Below are 21,967 nucleotides of genomic sequence, written 5' to 3'. Positions count from 1 at the left end.
TGACCGTAACTACCAACAAATGTTATTTTAATTGTATGCACTTATTGTGTAGTGCTGTGCTTAGACACTAGATGGTAGTGTAGTAAAAAAAGAGCAGGACATTTTCTGAAATGTGGTCATTGGTACAGCAAATAAGCTATCATTGAGCAAAAAAAATTAGTTTTAGTATACTTGTTTTTCCTAATACCAAATAAAGAAAATAGTAATATGGTAAACACATTGGCAAACATGAGCTGTTCTGGTCTGTTCAGTCTAAGTTATTTGTCCCTTTTAATGACATCTTGCAGGCTCTTAGAACAACCAAAAACAATAACACCATTAGCAAGCACTGCTTGAAGTGATTTCAATGCATAATAGTCTTGAGATTATTTTGTACTTTCAAAGTAAGGCCTGCAGGAATGCAGATAGTAAACAAGAGTCTCTATTGAATCTTTCAATGGGGTACTTATACTTGCCTATTAAATGTTTTCAAAGGGCCAATCAATTCTGCTTCCCATCATTGTTTAGCCATATGGGTGTATTTCCTCCACATTGTACCTCTCTTCTCCTTTGGAGTTTAGGTTCAAAGGCCTTTAATCTGAGGGGATTTCTATGAGCAGAACATTGGTCTAGCTAGATGACAAATTGATACACTTGACTATAAGTTTGACTTTACAATGTGAAATAGCTGATTTATATTCACAGTTTATTGTTGTCTTTGTGGTTTACTCTGCAAATGTGTGCCCTTGTAACTGTACCTTGAAATATGACAAGCTGTTTTAATATTAATTTACTAAAACTTTTAACGTCTAAAGCTACCATTTTAGATTTAAAATACATGTAACTTCTTGTGACAAAGTGACATATAGATTTTCAATAGGTTTGCAGCACTCTGGCTTCTTTCAGAAACATCAGCATGGCACATCTGGATTTGTGGATTTTCTAACATACCTGCTCATACATTAAGGCTTGTTTGAGTTTATAGGGAATATCTGGGTAGTAATCTGAAATTAATTCCACAGAATTTTAACAGGATTAAAGTCTGGCTGCAGACATACTTTCAAGCTTCTTTTGACTCGAAAACAGGTTTTCTGGAATTTGTATGTGTGTTTTTTTTATTGTTCCCTCAACAAGTCTCCATTTGACAACCACCTGCAGAAAGATTGCTAGCATCACCATAACCCTTTGCTAAAATTTCAATTGTGCCATCTGTCTTTATGTGCCTTTTCAGCCTAGCATTTTGAAATAGTGTGCTGAATGTGATGTCCCATCCTTGCTGAATTAATATCTGTTTGCCCAGTGGATTACCTGATAAAGAACGTCCTTAGTATTTTCTGTTTGTTCAAGTTAAATGAAACTTAGACTATTGTGAGAACCCCATACTTTAGAATTTAGCCAAGGAGAAGAAACCTCACAGTTCAGTCTTTGACTACTGCAGACATTTCCTTACACTTTTGACAGATTTTGCTCTAATATACACCAACATCTAGGTGACTTTCCTTTAGACACTATATTGAGATGGCTGACATGCATGTTAGTCTGTGAATAGGTGTTAGAAATGTTTCTTTCTAAAACAGTGACGTTATTATTTTGAGACAATAGCCCTCAAAAGGTGTAACTTCCTTAAAACACTGATTATCCGTGTGTATGGCAAATATCACAACCATTATTTTTTGTTGCTTTGTTTTACATTAAATATATTAGAGTCTAGGTTTTGCCAAATTACGTTAAGAATCATTAAATAAAGTCAAATGGCTTTATTTGACGTGACCACGCCTCTAAACAACACGTCATATTTACGTGATGATCAGGGTGTACGTGAGGTGCAACTCGAAGACGACCATCTACATCGCCGCGACTGAAACGTTAAATCTAGCTGGAAGTTCAGAAGAAAGAAGCAGAAGATTCAGCCCGTCTTAAGTAACATTGCCTTTATTCGACGATTTAGTAAATACTAAATTTTTAACAATGAAGTTGCTGTGGGCTGTCAGTGCCCTGCTTTTGAGCTGTTTGCGAGCCAATGCGTCCACAGGTAAGAATTGTGTGTCAGCCATGTTGGTTGAATATGTAGCTAGACTTTGCCCTGACTACGAACATTACAAATGTTTATTCCGATTCCTGCTTTGCTAGAGTTATGACAGTTGTTTTTTATGTCGAATATATTTTTGCAGCTACCGTTATTACAAAATGAATCCAGAGTTAGTAAGAAACAATCACATATTAGCGTTAGCTGCTGTGTTACTGCTAGCGACACACATTGAAAATTTACATTTGCAAAATCCTTTCGAACGATTAACCGGCGGTTTTGTAACAGCAGTTAGCTAAACGACATTAACCAGGTTGTTAACGGAACGTTATCTTTTTTTCCCCGTGTGTCTCAGTTTCACTGAAGGGGTTTATATATTTGCCAATCGTAAGCGAATGTAATCGGTCACGAGTTTTTTTAAAAAATCGTTAATTTCAGAGGTATGGTGGTTCAGAAACGTTTGTTTTTGTGACCTCGTAACGTTAGTTGCGTAACCATAGAAAAGGTTAATAACGTTACAAAGGGTTGCTATCCGTTAGCTAGTAATTAACGTTAACTGCCGTCTTCGCTTTCAGATAACGTTAAAGCGTGAAATATTAGTCTTTTGGTAAATCTAGGCCGCACAGCCTTTTAGGAAATGGAGCCCTGGCTTGTAACGTTAACGTTAGAATTGACCTCTCCCCCCACTAAACGTTAGCATAGCTAGTTGGTGGCTTGTTCTGGTTAGGCGATCATTAGCTACCTAGTTGACTTTTGAGCCAGTAGGCCAAAACGCCGTGATGCGTATCACATGCCACAATACAATATTTTGAGCCTTCCTCCATTTTCTGTTGCAGTACGTTTGATATTAAAGGTTTGAGGGCCTCGTCGTATTGATGGTCATTAAATGACCTGCAACTAGCCCTTCTGCTCCCTACCAGTTGATCGACCTGGGTCGCCATTGATTAATGTTACTCGATAAAGAGCTATATTTCATTCATACACAGCTCTTTGCTTGGTTACAGTGATCATAACAATAATGCATCGATGTATTTGTCAAGTGAACGCAAACATTTCAGTGGAATGTAATGTCAGTTGCTACAATGTATGCATTTAAAAACGGTGACAATAATGTTTATGATGGTCGGTGGAGTGGGGGCAGTTTCAGGCAGTGTCCTCATTTGGGAACCTAGCTAGTGTCCTGAGTGTAGAAGCTCCTCCTGAGCCTCTCAGTGCTGGCCTGGTGTATAAGGTACCTTCTTACCGACCTAAACGGGGAGAAAAGGCTGTTACCCAGGTGGTTTGGATCTTTCAATGATTCTCCTAGCCTTTTTCTTGCAATGCCTGGTGTAAATGTCCTTTAGGCAGCAGGGTAGCACACTGCTTATTGTGTGTTCAGCCAAACAAACAACTCTTTGTAGGGCCTTGCAGAACGCTGTCAGTAATCTGTTGGATGTGTCACTTGACATATGTGTCAGCATTGGGGTGACAGTTTTTACGGCAAATAACTCAAATAAGGACAGGCATTATTTTTAGTGAAGACTTGTGTAGGGGGAAAAACAAAACAAACTTAAATGCCCCTAGGAAGTAGGTGGGAGCAAATAGGGATAATTGCCTATTTTGTCTGAGTGAGCAATACCAATGGTGGTGTTTTTTTTAATTTTTTTTTTTTTATAATAAAGCTACCATATACTTGTCTAAGAAAGATCATTCAAATGAGCTTCTCAGTCTTAAAGTATAGGGATAGTCAACACATTACACTAAATGTATAAGAAGAGGACTGGTTGATGCCAGGATTTTGATGTCTTGTGTGTTTTCATGACAATGCCTTTTACGTACTTGCATTGAATAATGTGGAAATTGCTTTGAGCTTTCTTCTCTATTGAGTTATACCACTGAAAGAGTTACTCATTTCAGTACGCTTTAGAAATATCCAACCTGAGTCATTTTCCTCTCTGTGTTTTGTCATCACAAGGCAGTTGAGAGAGATGGGCAAGTACGTGACCTGACATAATATGTTGTGAAACTATGGGCTTTGAAAGTAAAATGCGTCCGTTATTTAGCATGGTTTCCTAAAGCATGGGCAAAACCAGGTGACGTTGAAATTGCAAAGAGTCAATAGCAGCAACCAGACAGTTTGTTTGTGGATGTGGTGTGCATGTGCGTCAAACAAAATAAAAGGAGCCCTCATGCCACTCTATTTCCTGCTTTGGTAATAACTGCTCTGGAGTAGATCAGGAGTAGAGGTTCAGCATCTTCTCTAGCTTAACTTTGGCATGAAAAGTGGGTGTTATGAGGTAGGTGGGTTGGTAAGGCTACTTTTGTGTGAACAAAGTCAGTTTTTGTCACATTTAAGTACTGGTTTTTTAATCCCAGTAATCTGGTAATGAATGGGGGGATGGATACAAACTATTTTTTTGTGATTGACCACCATTTTGAGATCCCAGCTGCTAAGCCTGCTCATTTCAATTTTCTTTATCTTCTTTATTATTATAATAATAATAATAATAATAATAAAAAGCCTGCAGTCTAAGCAGTTGTGTGTACGGGGTGGGAGTTGACATTTTCTTACAGTGGTGACAGTGGGCTACTTGATAAGTGCACTTTACATAGACCGGTCACATCCAATGGATTTATGTGGGCTGAAAGTGACAATTATTTTTGCCCCCTCCTCGGAATTTGTGTATTTCCAAACAGTGACTGTTTACCAAAAAATATAGGGCTGCAATGAAAGCTTGAAATGGCCTCTTTAAACAGTGTGTCTGTTTCCATGCATGTCATCATGTAAGAACCATTGGCATCCATCTTCTATTGGAAAGGACGTTACATTGTACTAGCTCTTCCTGTTGAACATGTCACTATACTTTTACTGAAGTGTTAAAAGAGGCCTGATGATTACATGTTTTAGTATTTTGCGTATACCCTTTGTCTTTTCAAAAGGCTCAGTAAACACCTTTTTTTTCAAGCTGATTTATTCACCTAGCTGGTTGAATGGAAAAATGAATTCTCTAAGAAGATAGAGCATGGATCCCCTTAGTTTGGGTTTATTTGCTCCTCTCTACTTTTTTGTGCTTAACACATTTTATGTTATCTCTGTATAACATTCAATATTGAATCTGTATATCCTGTATTGTAAAATTATAGATTTACAGGCTTTGTTGTACATTGTTCTAGAGCTGCAAAGATTAATCAGTTGTTAACTGTTTAATTATTAATCGGCAACTATTTTTATAATTGATTTGAGTCCCTTTTTTTTAATTTTTTTTATGGCATTAATTCTCAGATTCCTGTTTCTGAAATGTGTTTTCTAGTTTCTTCACTTCTCTATGACAGTAAACTGAATATCTTTTGAGTTGTGGACAAAAAGACATTTGAGGCCATCACCTGGGGCTTTGGAAAACACTGATCGGCATTTTTCACCATTTCCTGACATTTCATAGACCAAACAACTAATCGAGAAAATAAGGTACAGATCAATCGACAATGAAAATAATGGCTAGTTGCAGCACTACATTGTTCAGGCATTTAGCTTGTTGTTGACCATATGTAAACAATAACATGAATTTCAACTATGGAAGTTGTTCTCTGAAAGAGTTAGTTAGTTCTCGTGTTAAAGGGCAGAGGGCTAAAGGCAGTAAATGACACTGTCAAGATCCATGTGCTTGACATCTATTCACGGTCAGGACTATATTTAATTTTGAACTTCCATTCAGCATGTGCTACGAAGGTGACCTGTTGGCGGCGGTGGTGGAAGCCACTAAGCTAGAAAGGTTGCGTCATATACATGTTGTTCACAAGGGCTGTCATGTACACATTCACAAGTCTGCTTATTTAGTTTTGTCACTAATTAATATCTGCTGACAGTTTTGATTGTGTTTTGGAGATGTAACTTCTCCAACACAAAATTAAGTATATTTTCATCAGGGAATGTAGAAAAAGGATGTGCATGTTTTTTTTTAAAAGAAAAAAAGAAGCGAGTTTACAGTTAGAACTCGATATTCGTTTGTGTTATTTTCTTTTTGGTACTAGGTATACCCTGAGCCCAGCCCCGGCTTTGTTAGTTTTAGGATTTTTCGGATAGGAGGGAAACAAGCTGGCCGTGCTTTGGCCTGTAGTGTGAGAATGTTATTCTTCGCTGGACCCACCTTGGTGTATAATCCTCCCCCCGCCCTGGCCACCACTGAATGGCCAAACAAGTTCCCCTGCCTGCTGTGAATGTGGAGAGCAGGGGAGGAAACAAATACCTAAAGAAGTAAATCCATCAGAAAGGGAGTTTGTATGAGACATAATGGTCACTCAGTGGTTTGTGAGCCTTAATGAACTGTAGGCAGAAAATAAGGGTCCAGACACAGGCACCCCTACACACTCAAGCAGGATTTAACAGCCTAATCAAACTGACCAGCACACTTTATCCAAAACAATGCATATATTCTTTTCTAAATCTGCTTGGTACAGTCAATTGTGCAACAGCAAAAACATATATTTTTTTTGTAATGTTATTCCCATGTGAATGCATCACCCGGTGGGTATTGACCGTTGATTTTCCACGTAGCTACATTGATCCTCCATTGATGTCATGTAGCATGCATGAAATCATTGGCAGAATGTTGTGAAAAATAGGCTGTGTTAGCCTAGATTAACACCCTGCCAACCACTGTCGGGTGACACGAGGCACACCAGAGAAAAATCTGCTTGCATGTCCTTAGGCTTTCATGTTTTTGTTTTTTTATTTTTATTACGTGAAATTGTTTTTCATTTCAAGCTCATCTGCTCTTCTCTTCATGTTCTGTTCCATTCATTGCTATTGGATGCTTTTGATGTTTTGTTTTTTTCTTTATCTTTTGCTTTAACTGCCTTTTTAGGGATGTCTTTATCAAGATGTTTTGCTAATATTCATTATTGAGTAATTGCTAATACAAGGTCTTTACAGACTTTAAATGGAACAAACACTCATATAAAGGCTCTTCGTGTGGTAAATGGAAAATTGACATACAAGTCCACCATTGACAGATTCAGCGTAACACAGAGGATCATTCAAACCTAATAGTTTACTCTCATTCAGTACGTTTACATGCTCATAATATACCGTTTTTTGCCCTAATTCTGAAAATGACGATATTCTGACTAAGCTGTTTACATGGCTAATGAAAGGGAGTATTCCACTAATATTCCCGTTTACATGTAGCCGTGCAAAACAGGATTTTTTTCTTCTTCAGAGTTTACCAGCGGTGGCGGACTTGTTGGACCGTGAGAACACAGCGTCCCTCTTTCATTCCTTCAACCAGCTTCTTGAAAAGGTCGGCGTAGCGATGTTTGCGCATATCCAAAAACCTGCTGATATCCAAGTCTTTGACAATGTTTAAAAGTAGCTGTGTTTCTCCTTATCGGGTCTCCAGCCCTGAGAACTGTTGGCTGGTTGGTTTGTCTACAGAAACCATAGCAACGCACAGAGCTGACCATAAACCTGCGGTGAAAGCCCTGATTGAGACGCATATCCCGAATGCGCTGTGTACATGTCCAAACAATGCCTCTAAAACCCGAATAATAGCGGAATATGTTTCGGAATATTGTCATATTTGGAATAATAGTGGAATATTGGTGTGCATGTAAATGTACTTAGTGATATAAATGGGCAAAATATTAGAAATGCATGAAACATTATAGCCTTCATGAAGCTTGCTGCCCTCTCAGATCTGCTCGGGTCGTCCCTTATTGACTTTTTTTTTTTATGATTTTATTTTCGTCTAGATGGGTCAGAGTACCAGGAATAAATATTTCCCAAAATAATTTGGTGAAAATGTTGCTCTGATCTATTTTCTATATGCATACTTTCATATTTTCATTTCATTTGTGTTTTAACTCTTTCTTTTTCTTTCTTTTTTCCTATTTGCTTGTCTTTCTTCCATCACGGCCTTTTTATCACCAATCCATGAAATCACCTGGCTTGCTTTTGAACCCAACACATTCAAAACATTCTTGAAATCTCTGTTTGCTGGGCGGACTGTAAACGGTGCTCAGCGGGCTTTATCAAGTCTCCCCTGTCTCAGATGAAGCTGATCAGTGACAGCGCAGAGCTGCATTGTGAGGTGATAGGGAACCCCATCCCTGAGGTGCAGTGGTGGTTTATAGAGGGTGAAGAGCCCAACGAGACCTTCACCCAGCTCTCTGACGGGGCACGGGATGACCGTGTGCAAATAAATGCCACATATATAGCGCACGCCACTAGCACCATTCACCTCACAAGCCTCACCTTCAATGACTCGGGCACGTATGAGTGCCGCGCTTCCAACGACCCTGACCGCAATGAACTGAAGAAGACGCCAAAAATCAAGTGGATCCGCTCGCAGGCAAACCTTATTGTCATCGAAAGTGAGTGGCTGAAGAAGCATGAGGAGACTCCGGTCAAAGTAGCTTGGCTGTCATCTCCTCATTAGTGAAGTCCTGGACATTCAGCTCCAGTTACACTCAACTCCCATGCTTCCCGGTCCAATACCCTCTCCATCCTGCTTCACCCAGTATACGCTCTCCCTCTCCTCAAAAGCTCCAAAGTTGTCCTGTAGTTGAATCTGAAGCCTGGTCGTAAAGCGTGGCTGGGCTGCTCCCTTGTCCTGTTTACCTGACACAGAAAATGTCTTCAATCTGATGCCTTCCCCCCCCCCCCACCCCTCCTGTTTCAAGGCTTATGTTCCACTGTTTTCTTAGATATAATACTGGTCATAAGGTTGGAAATTTGCAAATGGCTCTTCCAGCAAAATTATTGCATATCAGTAATTTAAAACAAAAGGGGTGTCAGATTTTTGGATTAGTACTGCTTCTTGGTAGATATTTACTTTGGTAGCATTTTCCCTTAACACTTTATTTAAAGGGCTGTGAATAAGAAACTGTCATAAGAACATGGAGTTTTATGAATGGTTATGACTGTTGTCATTAAGTGTCGTAGCCTGCTACTACATCCACTACCGTGGCTATGGCAGCAAGTTCTCCTATAATAGTATTTCACAAATTTGAATTACAATTTGGACAATATAGAAAAAAAATGGCTGACCAAGTAATGGCGCCCTAAAATGTGAATATTGACTCATTCTAGTCACAGACATTTATGACATCTAAATGTAAAGTCCAAATGGTTCCACTTTACTTGACATCAAGGGAATTATTCGTATACTCGAAATTACTGACATATCTGTACTCGAGAGCTCGGTACCTGAAGGCGTGCAAAGGACGGCCAGGGCGAGGTCGCCACACTTGCATAACACAAACATCTCTAACGATGCTAACATTGTGTTAAAGGTGTCAAAGTACTAAATGACACTTGATGACCGTCATAACATAACGGTCATAAATGTTTATAAAGACTCCATGTTCATGACAGGTATGCACACCCCTTCAAATTAGGTGTTACCTGTTTCCCTAAATGATACTAACATTAGCAATGCTCCTTTTGTTTGTTTGTAGACCATTCCTGTGACTTACGGCCTACTGAACTGTAGGCTGACAGAAGATGGTAACTTAATTATTAAAATAGATTCTCAGCCATGGGGTATCTTTCTGCCTTGTGGTCAGTATTATCTTTTGTCACTTTTGAAGAATTGGTCCGTTTCTTCACCCAGTTGAAGCAAAATTATGTAATTTTTGACATTTTATCAAGCGATTGGCAGTGATACTGCCAATAATATTTCATCCCCCTGTTGTTGCCTCTTCTGCTTGTATTCGAAGATCTTTTCCCCATGACCTTGTTGTACTACTGTATCCACTAGATTTCCAGTAATTCCTATTCTTCCCTCCATTCTACTGTTGGTGGGACAGATCGCCCCATTATGGGGATCTCTTTCCCTCTTTCTTAGAAAGGTCTGTGCTTTTGTTCAGAACTTTTCTTTGTTTAATTTGTGAGAATGGATTTGTTTTCCTTCTCAAACTAGGTAAGTTGAAGGATTTTGCCATGGAATTAGTTGGTAATTGTTTTTTGATTTCCGCTTGACCATTTCACACTCAACAATTGTCATCTCAATAAAATTGTAATCTATATTACACGTGGCCAATATTTCAGATTTAAACCAATGCCAAAAGGGAGCCTCATAACCGTCTTGAGGCTGTCTGTAAACTTTGAAAGTGGCGGCATTTGTTTAGTGGCCAAGGCCCACGATTAGCTCCGGCCGCCTCCCGTTTATTTCTTTACTCATCAATGAGTGTGTGCATAGGGCTGTCATGTACGGTTTACCCTATTAACTTTTGTATCATATCATTAATTTCTGTAAAGACAACTGTTGAGTGTTCAGAGCCAAAATGTAAATTAAAACTATCTTAAAAACGATGCAGCCAGTAATAATGATACATTTCAAGGCAATATCTTAACGGCAGTAATGAAGTATAAGGGTACTAAGACAAGTAATTCGGTCCTACAAAGGCAGAGTGCAGTAACTACACACCAAAGTGCAAATACTGCGTTTTGGCTTGGTTTTTAGGTCAGTTACTGCAAATCTAAAAAGGGATTAACACATTTCTATGGCATAATATCTTTTTATATAGCAAAACGGATGTCAGAAAGTCTGATACAGGTTAAAACTCAATTTTAAACAAATATGTAGTTGCTGGGTTTTGCCTTTGTAGGGCACCATTGGTGTCTCAACCTGCAAAGCTGACATTTTAGAAAAGGATGATGAATAATTTATTTTTCCCTCTCTGTTTACCTTAAGACCCAAACATCATTACTGAACCTTCTGAAGTCACCAACCAGACCTCAGCCGTCCTTAGCTGCAACTTGACAGAGTTCACCCTTCCCATCAAGGGCTCCCACTGGACGCACAATGGCAAACTCATTGAAACTTCCAAGTCTGTTGCTGCCACTCCATACACAGTCCTCCGGTAAGTAGCTACATCTACCCAAGTGGGCCATATGGGCAGATCTTCCCTGCAGTTACTAAAGCAGAAGAATTGCTTTTTTCCCCTGAGAGTCCCGTTTGTTTTGCACAACCTTGATTAGCAGTACTGAGTAAATGAACCATACAAGAAAATGGCAAGCCTAGCTGGCTTTTGACACTTTCAGATGTGGTACGGATTATTTAGACATTTAGCCATTTCTCAGCCTAAAATAATACCAAGATGGCGGGGCGTGAACAACGCAAGGCTCAATGTCTCTCCAGATTTGGCAAATTAGCGGTGTTTTATCTGCTCCTCACTGGACTGTTCATTCAGGGCAGTGCTGCTTTAACATCCTACAGCAGACAGGAGCTCTTGGACATTGGATTACACAACTTCAAAAGTTTTATCGTCAATCTCCAACTTCTCCAGAACAACGGAGGCTACTCACTCTTCCCGGCCGGGCGGAAGTGCTTGCGGACAGCGTCGAGACCGTAAACAAAAGCAGGGTAAGCGCGGAGGGCTATGAGCTAAGCTAAAGCTAACACTGCATCCGCTCCCTTTACCCAGCATTTTCCTTGCTAATGTCCGGTCTCTGGCGAATAAAATGGACGAACTCCGACTCTGCATCACCAACAGTAAACGGATTATGGACTCAAATGTCATGATCTTTACAGAGACATGGTTAAATAGCTGTTTTCCGACAATGCTATTGAGTTAGCAGGACGTCACATTCACCGTGCAGACAGGACTGCAGATGGCTCCGGTAAGACCAGGGGCAGAGGTGTGTGCAGCACTGAGAGTCACTGCTCACCTAATGTGGAGTTTCTCCTGGTTAAATGCAGACCTTGTTATCTCCCAAGAGAACTCCCATCAGTTATAGTTACTGCTGTATACACACCACCGGATGCTAATGCTAAGCTTGCAATGAAAGAACTACATGCAGCCGTTAGCAAACTGCAGACAACCCATCCTGAGGCTGCCTTTATTGTTGCTGGTGACTTTAACCACTCCAATCTAAAGACAATACTCCCCAGATTTCATCAACATGTTTCCTTCCAATTACATTTTATTTATAGTATCAAATCATAACGAGTTATCTCGAGACACTTTACAGATCGAGTAGGTCTAGACCACACTCTATAGTTTACAAAGCCCCAACAATTCTAGTAATTCCCCCAAGAGCAAGCATTTAGTGCGTCAGTGGCGAGGAAAAACTTCCTTTTTAGGGAGAAACCTCGGCAGACCCAGGCTCTTGGTAGGCGGTGTCTGACGGTGCTGGTTGGGGATGTGATGAACCGTGGCTATAATAGTCACACTAGAGGAAACAAGACACTGGACCATGTTTATTCCAACCTAGCTGAAGCTTACAAAGCTGCGCCCCTTCCCTGCATAGGACAATCGGATCACCTCTCTCTCTTTCTCTCCCATAAGTATTAAAGATGTTCCGGTAAGAGTTCTGTGGCATTCGTTGTTTGTGTTTGTTCATGTTTCACAAAGAGTTTAACCTGAGCCAGACCGACAACAAAGATAAATAATATCACATCCATACAGGGATAGTATACAGTTGTTAAAACATAATAAAATATATGACGCACTGGTATCGGATCGGTACTCTGTATCGGCTGATACGCAAGTTCAGGTATCGGGAGGCAAAAAAAGGTATTGGGCCATCTCTACTAAGTATTCACCACTCATCCAACGTGTGAAATCCACAGTGAGGACAAAAGTGTGACCTGATGGGACAGACTCTGTGCTGAATGACCGGTTCAAACACACAAACTGGAATATGGTTGCCTTTCAGGCAACCTGTCACTCCCACACAGACATTAGTGGGGTTTCCATCAACGTATTTTTATGTGCATTTTGAAGTATCTCATTAGAGAATTTTTTTTTTTTATATATATAATTTTTTTTTTTATTATAACAAAGTGTAATGTTTATTGCACACACGAACCATAACAAAACAAATTGGCAGTACCAGACAGACAATTTTTTGGCACCTATAGCCCATTGTGCGTCACCACAAGCTTGTAAACAAAGGCTTCAATGAATAAAGAAAATAAAGTACATACTGGCCATTTAAGTACTGTAGGCTACCAAAATAGTGACATAACACATTGAAAAAAATTTGGCCCTGATAGAGGGTCTCTAAACTTCTTGAACATCTCTTTACATAATTAAAACATGTCAATCAACATGCTACAGCTTCCATCTCTAGAGAGATGGTTTGTCAATTGCCAATTTAAGTACAGTATCAAAAACGGAATGATTTCTTAGCACACTCTTTAACTGCTTGCCTTTTTATAGAATTAACATTCAACTGACCATTCCCAAAAATAGAAGTGTAACGCACTGTGCTGAATTTGGACCTGAACATGGCTCTAAATGAGCTAATTGAAACGTCTTTCGGACCTCTTGCCTTGCATGGCTTCATCATATTGCACTTTGTGGTGACGTTTGAGGTGCTGGTAAAGATTTGTGGTGTTGCCTTGCGGTGCTGCAACGAGGGCAAAGCATGCCTTGCAAATCACATCAGGTTGACCCTCGTCGTCTTGCTTGAATGCAAAATACTTCCACACCACCGAATGCGTGCCTTTTTTCGGAACAAGTTCAGTTTGTGCGAGTGGTTGGCTGATTCTCGTCAGTAGTACCTGGGTTTTCATCAATATCCATTTGGTTCATTTCCAAACTACCGCGCTCGCTCGACGAGTGAAACGCGTGACTCAAAGGCGCTTTGCCATTGGCTGAGGGTGAGCCCTGAACTTTGTGAGAGCTGTCCTACCCAAGATTATAATCGTTAACGAAAACTACATGGGGGGAAAAAAAACATTGTCGTTAACTGAAATAAAAAAATAAAACGAGTTATTACAAAAAAATGACTAAACTAAAACTGTAATGTCTGTTTGCAAAACTAACTAAAATAAAATTATCTAGTAAATGTCCTTAGTTTTCGTCAATGTCTTTCACAGAGCAAATAACGTTATATCTTTCAGAGTTGACATTTCCGACCATAGACCTGTTTTATTCAATCTATGCCATAGACATATAGTTTCCGACTGGGAACCCAGAAATTCCGACATTCCACGTCAAATTGAACGCAACACAGTCCATGCCCATCGCCTGGCATCATGGCGGTACCGAAAGTAGGAAGAAATAAAGCGGCCGAGTCCTATTCGATTATGACTCTGTAAGATAAAAGCGAGTGCCTCGCAGTGGAAGGTGGTAAATTATGTGGACAATTTATTACAGGGAAAAATCCCACGAATTTTGAAAGTACATTTTGAGAAGCGCACACAAGGAGGCTAACCCAGCTTACCTTAACAAACAGTGACAGGGCAAGGAGAACGCAAAGCCCCCTTCCCCCGAAACAGAAGCTGATGTATGGGTACAGGGCCAGGCAGCATGACGAACACAACCGCAGGACAGAGAACACTATAGGAGGGCTTTTACCGGCGACCCGATAGCTGCTGGTTAGTAAATACGCATGAACACTAAAAGCGTGAGGAAGCCTGGGTTAATATGTGTACTGATACTGGGATGTCTAGCTACACAACTGTGAGTTGATGGACTTCAAAAAGTTTACAACTTTACTCAAACCAAAGTTCAAAACACCTGTTGATGTATGTCTTCTTTAGTCTGTTAGCTATTTTTTCCGGACACACTTTACTAAAACATTTTGCACTTAATGCTGTGTCTTGTGTAGACTGTTCATCATATGTACTTTTTATGTACTGGTGTTATTGTTGAATACTTATTTCTAAAATTGTATGATGTTTTTGTTGAGTTATTACACAACTTTTTTTCTGACCGTTTTGAATATTGCCTCCGACAAATAACCCATATTTTAAAAAAAACAAACCGAACAAAAACAAACTAATAAAAACTAAACTAAAACTACGCATTTTCCTAAACTAGCAAACCCGCTTTAAAAACTAATTTTAAACTGAATTTGAAAAGTCAAAACGAAAGGGAAAAATAAAAACTAATGAAAAATGCAAAACTATAATAACCTTGGTTGGTTGTGTGTATGTATGTATATGTCTGTGTATATGTATATGTATGTATATATATATATATATATATATATATATATATATATATATATATATATATATATATATATATATATATATATATATATATATATATATATATATATATATCAATAATACACACATATGTATATATATATGTATATATATGTATATGTGTGTGTATATATATGTGTATATATATGTGTATATATATGTGTGTATATATATATGTATATATATGTGTGTATATATATATGTATATATATATATATATATATATGTGTGTGTGTATAAATGCATTGCATGTCTTGCTCTGGTCCGAGGGTGTCAAACATACGGGCCCGTAGGACAGAACCAGCCTGCCAGTGGGTCCAATCGGGCCTACTGGATGACTTTTTAAAGTGTGAAAATTGCAGAGAAGTAGTTCATTCCAATTCCAAATTTACCAGTTTAATCTCAGAGAGATCAAAGTTGTTTTTCCGTAAATTTCCGACTTTAATCTTAAAACAATTTTTTTTATTTTTCTCAGAATATTACCCCGCTCTCCCGGGTCCGTAACATTATTTTTTCCCCCCTACAATGGCCTTAGAAGGCTGTCGTAGCAGAAGTAACTTGCGTTTGCCGACATCAAGCTGACAATTAACTCTGTGGCAGATCAAGTTTCTGATCTTATTGGAGTGGTTTACTGGTCTGGCCCACTTCAGATCTGTTAGTATAATTATTTATCAAGGAATAGACAAGAATCACTGAAGTTGTTCTCAAAAGTTCGTTTTTACTTGCAAGTAGAGTCAGTTTCACAGCACTCGCAGCATAGTACAGAAAGTGACTTGAGATTTGTTCACAACAGAATCTTTTTAAAGGAGTTGGGAGTCAAGTTAGCTATTCGGTTCATAGAAGGTTCATGCAATCAGTAGCTTTTCTTATCGCTTGTCATGCCCAGCATCTCCTCCATGTGCACGTCAGGCCTGGCATCTCCTACATGTGCTCTGCCCGCAGGATACATCCTGTGCTCTTTGCAAGGTCACCCAGCTTTCATGAGTAACAGAAATACTAAAACAGCAGATTGGATGCAAATGGTTTAAAAAGGAATTGAAGCAAGAACCATTCTAAGCATAACTTTTCTAACGAGATCAAATTAGGGGTATGTGGCCTATGAGTTTGGCACCCCTGGTCTAGTGCTTCACTCTGTTTCTTATGCTGTCCCTTTCTGGCTCTGTTACTACAGTCTATCTTTATCCTCGAATATTCTCTCCCTTGCACTTTGTCTTCTGCTTGTCTGTCGTCCCTCCCCCTCTCACTATTCTCCTTTCCTCCATTAGCAGCAAAGCTTGGGGCACCATTCAGGCGTTCACTGCTCTTGATTAGCAGAGAGATGGACCGTGCAGTCATGCAGCTTTGCCGGTAGTCTTGGTAGCGGGGATAAGCACTCCTGGCAGTGTGCTCACTTGCCCTGACCTTAATTCCCCATTAGAGAGAAGGCAGAACTGTATGGGACAAACACAAGTGGGATTGTGATTACCAGGGGAAAAATTGAAATATTTGTTGCATGGACAAGCAGCATTATTTTTACCCCTGGCTTTTGTGCATAAACGGTTCTATTGTGAATTTTCTACTTGGCTAAGTGGAAAACTAATCGCTGTCATTGAAGTGGCTTCAGCGGAGTTGGTTAAAAGTCACCACCTGCTATATGCTAGGTCGCTAGGTCAGCAGAGAAAAATGCCTTTCAAGTTCCATTAATGAGTGTTGCAAAGAGGTCTTAAATCCTTCATTTCTTTTTCTTTCCATAGTTTGGAGAGAATCACCCACACTTCTGGTGGAAAGTACGAATGTGTGTTCCTGACCAATCCAGAGGTGAAGCAGACAATTGAAGTCAAAAGTAAGTTAATGAATGAATATCGCAGATAAAAGTTTCATTCATTGGTCGTTTTAATGTTAAGTTCATGTCCATGTTTACATTGGGGTTTTAACTTACATGGGTTGCAAATGTTGTGTTTTTATAGTTATAAAAAAGGGGTAACCTTATATATAGTATTTAATTTAATTTCAAAAGCAGCAATTTTTGTGATCTTTGTTTTTATTAACAGTAAGACCTGCTAATATATTAGGTGTCGCTTTGGCTGTCCTGGTCGTCCATCATCTCTCTCTCTCTCTGTGCTGTTGTGCAGTTCACCATTTAAGGTGTCGTCCGCACATGCAGCAGATAGGGGAACAATCGAGAGGGTGGCAGTTCAATAATGAATTTAAACAGAAAAAAATGGGAATCGATCATGGGATTCAAAACAATATTTTATTATTATGAAGGTAGCTCTGGAAACATTCCAATCGCTTCTTGGTTTTGAATTCTTATAGGATATACATTATACATACATATTTAAATATACAAACTTTCATATTCTAATTTGAATATGTGTTTCTCTTTTTGCTGTAGCTCTTCCCCATGTTGCTGCCTACAAGCACTCTGAGCATGGCAACGAGAAGGACAAAGGGGTGCTAGTCTGTGTGAGCAATGGCTACCCATTGCCTACTGACTGGACCTGGTTCAAAGAGCAAGATGGTGCCCAAATCGTATGTGTTTCTCAAGCTCGTAATTTCTCTTAAAATGATTCAGGATGTTTTTGATCTACAGTTTTAAACCAACTTAAACTTAACAATTAGGTGACTTAACAGTTAAGTCACCTTTTTTTAAATCTTGCAATTGCAAGTTACAAATGTATGTCCAGTACTTCAGTTGTTAAATGAAATAAGGCAGAATGGTCACACCTGTCTTGCTATTGGTATATCTATTTGTATAACTAACTTGTTGCTTAAAAATGACCTTCAGCCCATCATCAACGGCACTAGCATGAAATACGAGATAAAGAGCACCCCTAACAAGACCACGCTGGTCATTGAGGACCTGAGCATCAAAGAAGACATTGGCGACTACGTCTGCTCTGGAACCAATGAACTTGGCACAGCCAGTGACAGGATCCACCTGCGTGTCCGCAGTCGCTTGGCTGCTCTCTGGCCCTTCCTTGGCATTGTGGCCGAGGTCATCATCCTGGTGACCATCATCTTCATCTATGAGAAGAGGAGAAAGCCTGATGAGATCACTGACGGTACGTACGCCGTGCTGCCTCCACCACTACATGTTCCATACATTTTTAGGTAGTGTTCAGACCGGCATTAGCACTGTGGATAAAACACTGCCTTGTCATTCATTTCAATGAGACCACTGTGTTGACAGTGTCAGGGGGTTTGAGCAGCAGCAACAACAACAAAAAGAGGGGGGGGGAAGGCGAGTCAATGGCAAATACGTTGATCATCCAACAAGACTGTCATTTGCCAGTGCAAGGTCACATGACTTACTTACTGTTTCACCTCGCAAAACTCCAAACGGGATGAAGTGATTTAGAGCTGTGATAACTTACGGCTGTTGTCTTGTCCTATAGTGCTATAAAGTGCCCTTGATGCTGTTATTGGGCCTCCTAGGTAGTTTTTAATCTTCTCACCGATACCTGAAGCAAGACTGCTGTTTTTGGTCTGAACAGCTACTTGGAGCTGAGAATTTTGTCAATTGGCCACAGCCGTCGGTGAATTCCAAAACGTACTGGGCATTTTGCCGTTTTATTAATTGCACAAGTTTTGGTAGAAGAAAAATACCCTCATGTGATGAATAGTTAGCTACCGAACTGTACGTTTTTTGAAGTTAGCTACGGCCATATCCCAACCTGCACTCTGTATCCTCTGTCATAATGTGGGGCTAAAAGAACATTTTGAAGTCTTCCAACAGGACAAAAATGCATCAAACTGTAGGCCTCGTTTACTAAACTGAGTTGAGAAGATTTACTGCCCCTCAGTGGCAAGTTGAAGACATTGCTCTTAAGGTGGGAATGTATAGACTGTAGTTGCATGCATTTAATATGAACCCTTATTGTCATTATTATTATTTTCAAATACAGATCAGTAAGTTAGCTTCCGCCTTTTGTATTAACGCTCTTTGATAGAAATTATTTTTATTATTTACAATTTTACTTCTCTGTTCGCTGCTGATTTTGCATTTTGGTAAGTGGACAAAACTGCATGTCAGACTGAAGTGGTTGAGGTGAAATGACCGCGTGGAGAAAGCTGTGGGAGTCTGAATGAACTGCTTTCCTGGTCGCCCCTTCTAAGAGGAATGCGCTCAAAGATTTGGTCACTCTTTCACTGGCCCTGCAATCGGAGCAAGCTGAAAATATTTTCTCTGTACTTTCTTCTGGTCCTTTTTAAAAGTCACGTGTTTGAGCCAATGAAAGAGCCAAATGAGACATGTAATGGTTTGACATGAACTTGGAACAGGTTGAAAAGTGAGGTTTCAGCATTCTGTCTGCATGCCTTCTGCATCTTGTACTTAATGCATGATAAATGATAGGCAACCCTCTTCTCAAGGTTAGTACATCATTCCCATTTGTCTCATTGACCATTTGGCAGCAGAGAGAGCCTCACTTTGTGAATACTGCCACTATACATGCCAGGGTGTAAGTTGGCTCTGCCTGTTTTTAAAGAGGTTTCCTTCTTCTTGTTATCTTAATACAGCCACTAGGTCTTTGGTGTCCTTTGCTTGTATTGCATGAGCCTGATGTTAAGGGGTGACTTCTGGACAATGTATGAAGATATTCATAAATGGCAATGTTTAAATCTTACTGAAGATTTACTAAAGAGACAATACAGTAGTCTGTTAAGTGACATTCAGTAATGTGTCTTTTATAGAACACAAACAATGATTGTGTGTGTGGGGAATTGCTGGATAAATGATGTGCTAAGGATTTAGCTTTGTCATTCATTGTCAGAAACGGGTGGGCATGCTTGAACTCATATTCAGTCGGTATTTGATTATAACCTAGTTGGAATCATGTTGCAGAGGATGTTGCTTTCTAACATTTTCTACCGTCATCTGTGGGGGGAGGATGGGTGGCATGTGGTGCTGAAACCAGTAACAGACATGCAACCTCCTGCTATCAACTGACTTCTGTTTTTTTGTTTGGCCTCCTTCATTGATCGTTTGCTGCTGTCCAGATGACGACTCAGGAGCTGCTCCTCTGTAAGTATCGTTAGCAGCTCCATATCTTGATTGTCACTTAAGAGTCTGTTTTTGATTTTTACAGAACTCATGTTTCCACTATGTTTTTCAGGAAGACCAATTCTAATGCAAATCACAAAGACAAGAATGTGAGGCAAAGGAATTCTAATTAGAAGCTGAAAGAGGTGCGTGAAACTTAAGTTCTTCTTGAAATTTAACTTCCTCTACTCAAACGGTAAAAAGACGAGAAACCACTTTTTTTTTTTTTTTTTGGGAATCTGAATAGAAGACAAATGTTTCAAAACAACTTTAATTCTTCATTCGTGCGACTTTTTTCTATTCTAGATGGACATCCAGATGGCGGTCCAGGATTCAGCCGTTGTGTGGCACATTATACTGTGCACCCAGCAATTTTAAATTACTTTTTGTGCTTGGGTGTTAAATGTTTTAAGAAACTGAATGATTTCCTCAAATCTTTTTTTTTTTTTTTTTTCCTTCTATATGCTTCTCCACATTGTGCAGCCACAGAACATAGTGTGAAGTAATTTTCTGCTTGAGGCCGCAGGGCAAATATTGCATGCATTTAATAGCAAAGTGTGTGTGTTCAATGTAAAATCATTAGACAGTTTGTGTGAGGAATGGCACGTTTGTGGTTTTCTTTTCATGCTGATGCTTCCTGATACACTGACCTCACAGTTGTCAGTCTTTGCTTTCATATTCTCCAATCTGGGATGGTGACTTGTAAAGCAGCACAAGTTCTGTTCGGAGCTTCTGAAACATTTTTGGTCCTGATGCATAACTACCATTCTTTTAGCCACTACTGGAGTGTGTTTGACCTGTCCCCACACCACCGCCATCCTCCCTTACCAGAGTTTTATACTTACAAGCACCACTACACTTTTGTGTGCAAATGTGACACTTCAAAATTAAAATTGTCTTTTTTTTTTTTTTAAATCAAGCTTTTATTTCCTTTTCCTGTTAACATATTTTAAACCAAGGTTTTAATTACCAATGTTTTTGTTGCCAATGTCACATCCAGAGTAAAAAGTATATTGTAAAGGACCAAGTGCATAATATGCAACATCTGTTGCTTCTGTTGATTGCAACTTGAACTACGTACTGCTGTTTTAATTTAGTACAGGTGATTAACCGTTTAATAAGATGTTTTTCTTTCTCACTCAATGTGATCTGAGACATTTGTGTGCAATTGTTGGACCGTCGGTCTCTGTTCCCTTCACTGTGTAGATCTTCAGAAGCCATGTGTTCCATTTAACCTGATTAGTGTTGTGATTCGATGTTTCAGTTACACAGAAAGACTTAGCCAGAGTTGTGTAAATTGTTGTACCATCCAAGTACATGGAACACCACCAGTTTTACACCTTTCACAAACTGAATAAAGCTATTTGATTTTACCTGTTTGTTTGCTTGCTTAACTTTTCCTCAACTCAAAGGTTGACTTAGAATAGCAGGTCAAGAAGTACTGTGTACAAGGAGGACCAAATGGCTGCACAGAAGGCCGAAACCATTGTTGGTAGGAATCACTGTCCTGCTAACAAATGATGTCCGTGCATAAAGGAAGAAGAACTCTAACAAAAAAATGTTGCTACAAGTTGAACGTGTTTTGAGACGAAATCTTAAAGCATGTTATCAAGCCAGACATCCAAGTGCCTTTCACCTTTTTAGTCTGTCGCTGTCAAAGACCTGAAGGATCTGAGGTTGAAAATCTATGAATAGCTTTATTTCTATAGACTGTTGCATGCCTAAACAAGCGTACAAAGTGATTCACAAGAACATTTGTTTCTCAACCCCTACCTTACTGAAATGTCTACCAGCATTAATACACAAGCGGTGCAAAAAAAGCTAAGAACACTGCAGCTATGTGTGCAGAGCTTAAACATGTTAAAATCCATTTTTTTTAAGTTTTAAAATATCTTAATGTTTTACAAAAATGGCCCCAAACATGCTTTCTTATTGACTTTACCTTGCACATATTCCTGTTTCAACACACTCCATAAAAGCTAAACGAGAGCATGGTTTGTAACCCCCTTTTAT

At 39.4% G+C, this 21,967-nt stretch overlaps 1 protein-coding gene across 2 annotated transcripts; it reads left to right on the top strand.

Annotated features, from left to right (window-relative positions):
- Positions 1-1,783: 1,783 nt before the first annotated feature.
- bsg (basigin) lies at positions 1,784-21,327 on the top strand. 2 transcript variants are annotated; one of them, XM_078259268.1, is made up of 8 exons: positions 1,784-2,011; positions 10,678-10,846; positions 16,665-16,753; positions 17,306-17,442; positions 17,699-17,975; positions 19,924-19,936; positions 20,028-20,100; positions 20,261-21,327. In XM_078259268.1, the coding sequence occupies exons 1-7, from the start codon at positions 1,948-1,950 to the stop codon at positions 20,086-20,088; spliced, it is 810 nt and encodes a 269-aa protein (XP_078115394.1). In that variant the 5' UTR covers positions 1,784-1,947; the 3' UTR covers positions 20,089-20,100; positions 20,261-21,327. The 2 variants fall into 2 exon arrangements, with proteins under 2 accessions (XP_078115394.1, XP_078115392.1); XM_078259266.1 differs by having other exon boundaries at positions 19,912-19,936.
- Positions 21,328-21,967: the final 640 nt, after the last annotated feature.

The sequence above is a fragment of the Sander vitreus genome, chromosome 9, assembly GCF_031162955.1.
Source record: "Sander vitreus isolate 19-12246 chromosome 9, sanVit1, whole genome shotgun sequence".
Taxonomy (NCBI): domain Eukaryota; kingdom Metazoa; phylum Chordata; class Actinopteri; order Perciformes; family Percidae; genus Sander; species Sander vitreus.
Note: the sequence above shows the minus strand (reverse complement) of the source record. Positions and strands in the feature narration are given on the sequence as shown.

Coding starts and splice junctions, on each gene's coding strand:
- bsg (XM_078259266.1), top strand. CDS start 1,948: ATGAAGTTGCTGTGGGCTGTCAGTGCCCTGCTTTTGAGCTGTTTGCGA. Junction 2,012..10,677: donor GCGAGCCAATGCGTCCACAG/GTAAGAATTGTG, acceptor GTTTACCTTAAG/ACCCAAACATCATTACTGAA. Junction 19,937..20,027: donor GACTCAGGAGCTGCTCCTCT/GTAAGTATCGTT, acceptor TATGTTTTTCAG/GAAGACCAATTCTAATGCAA.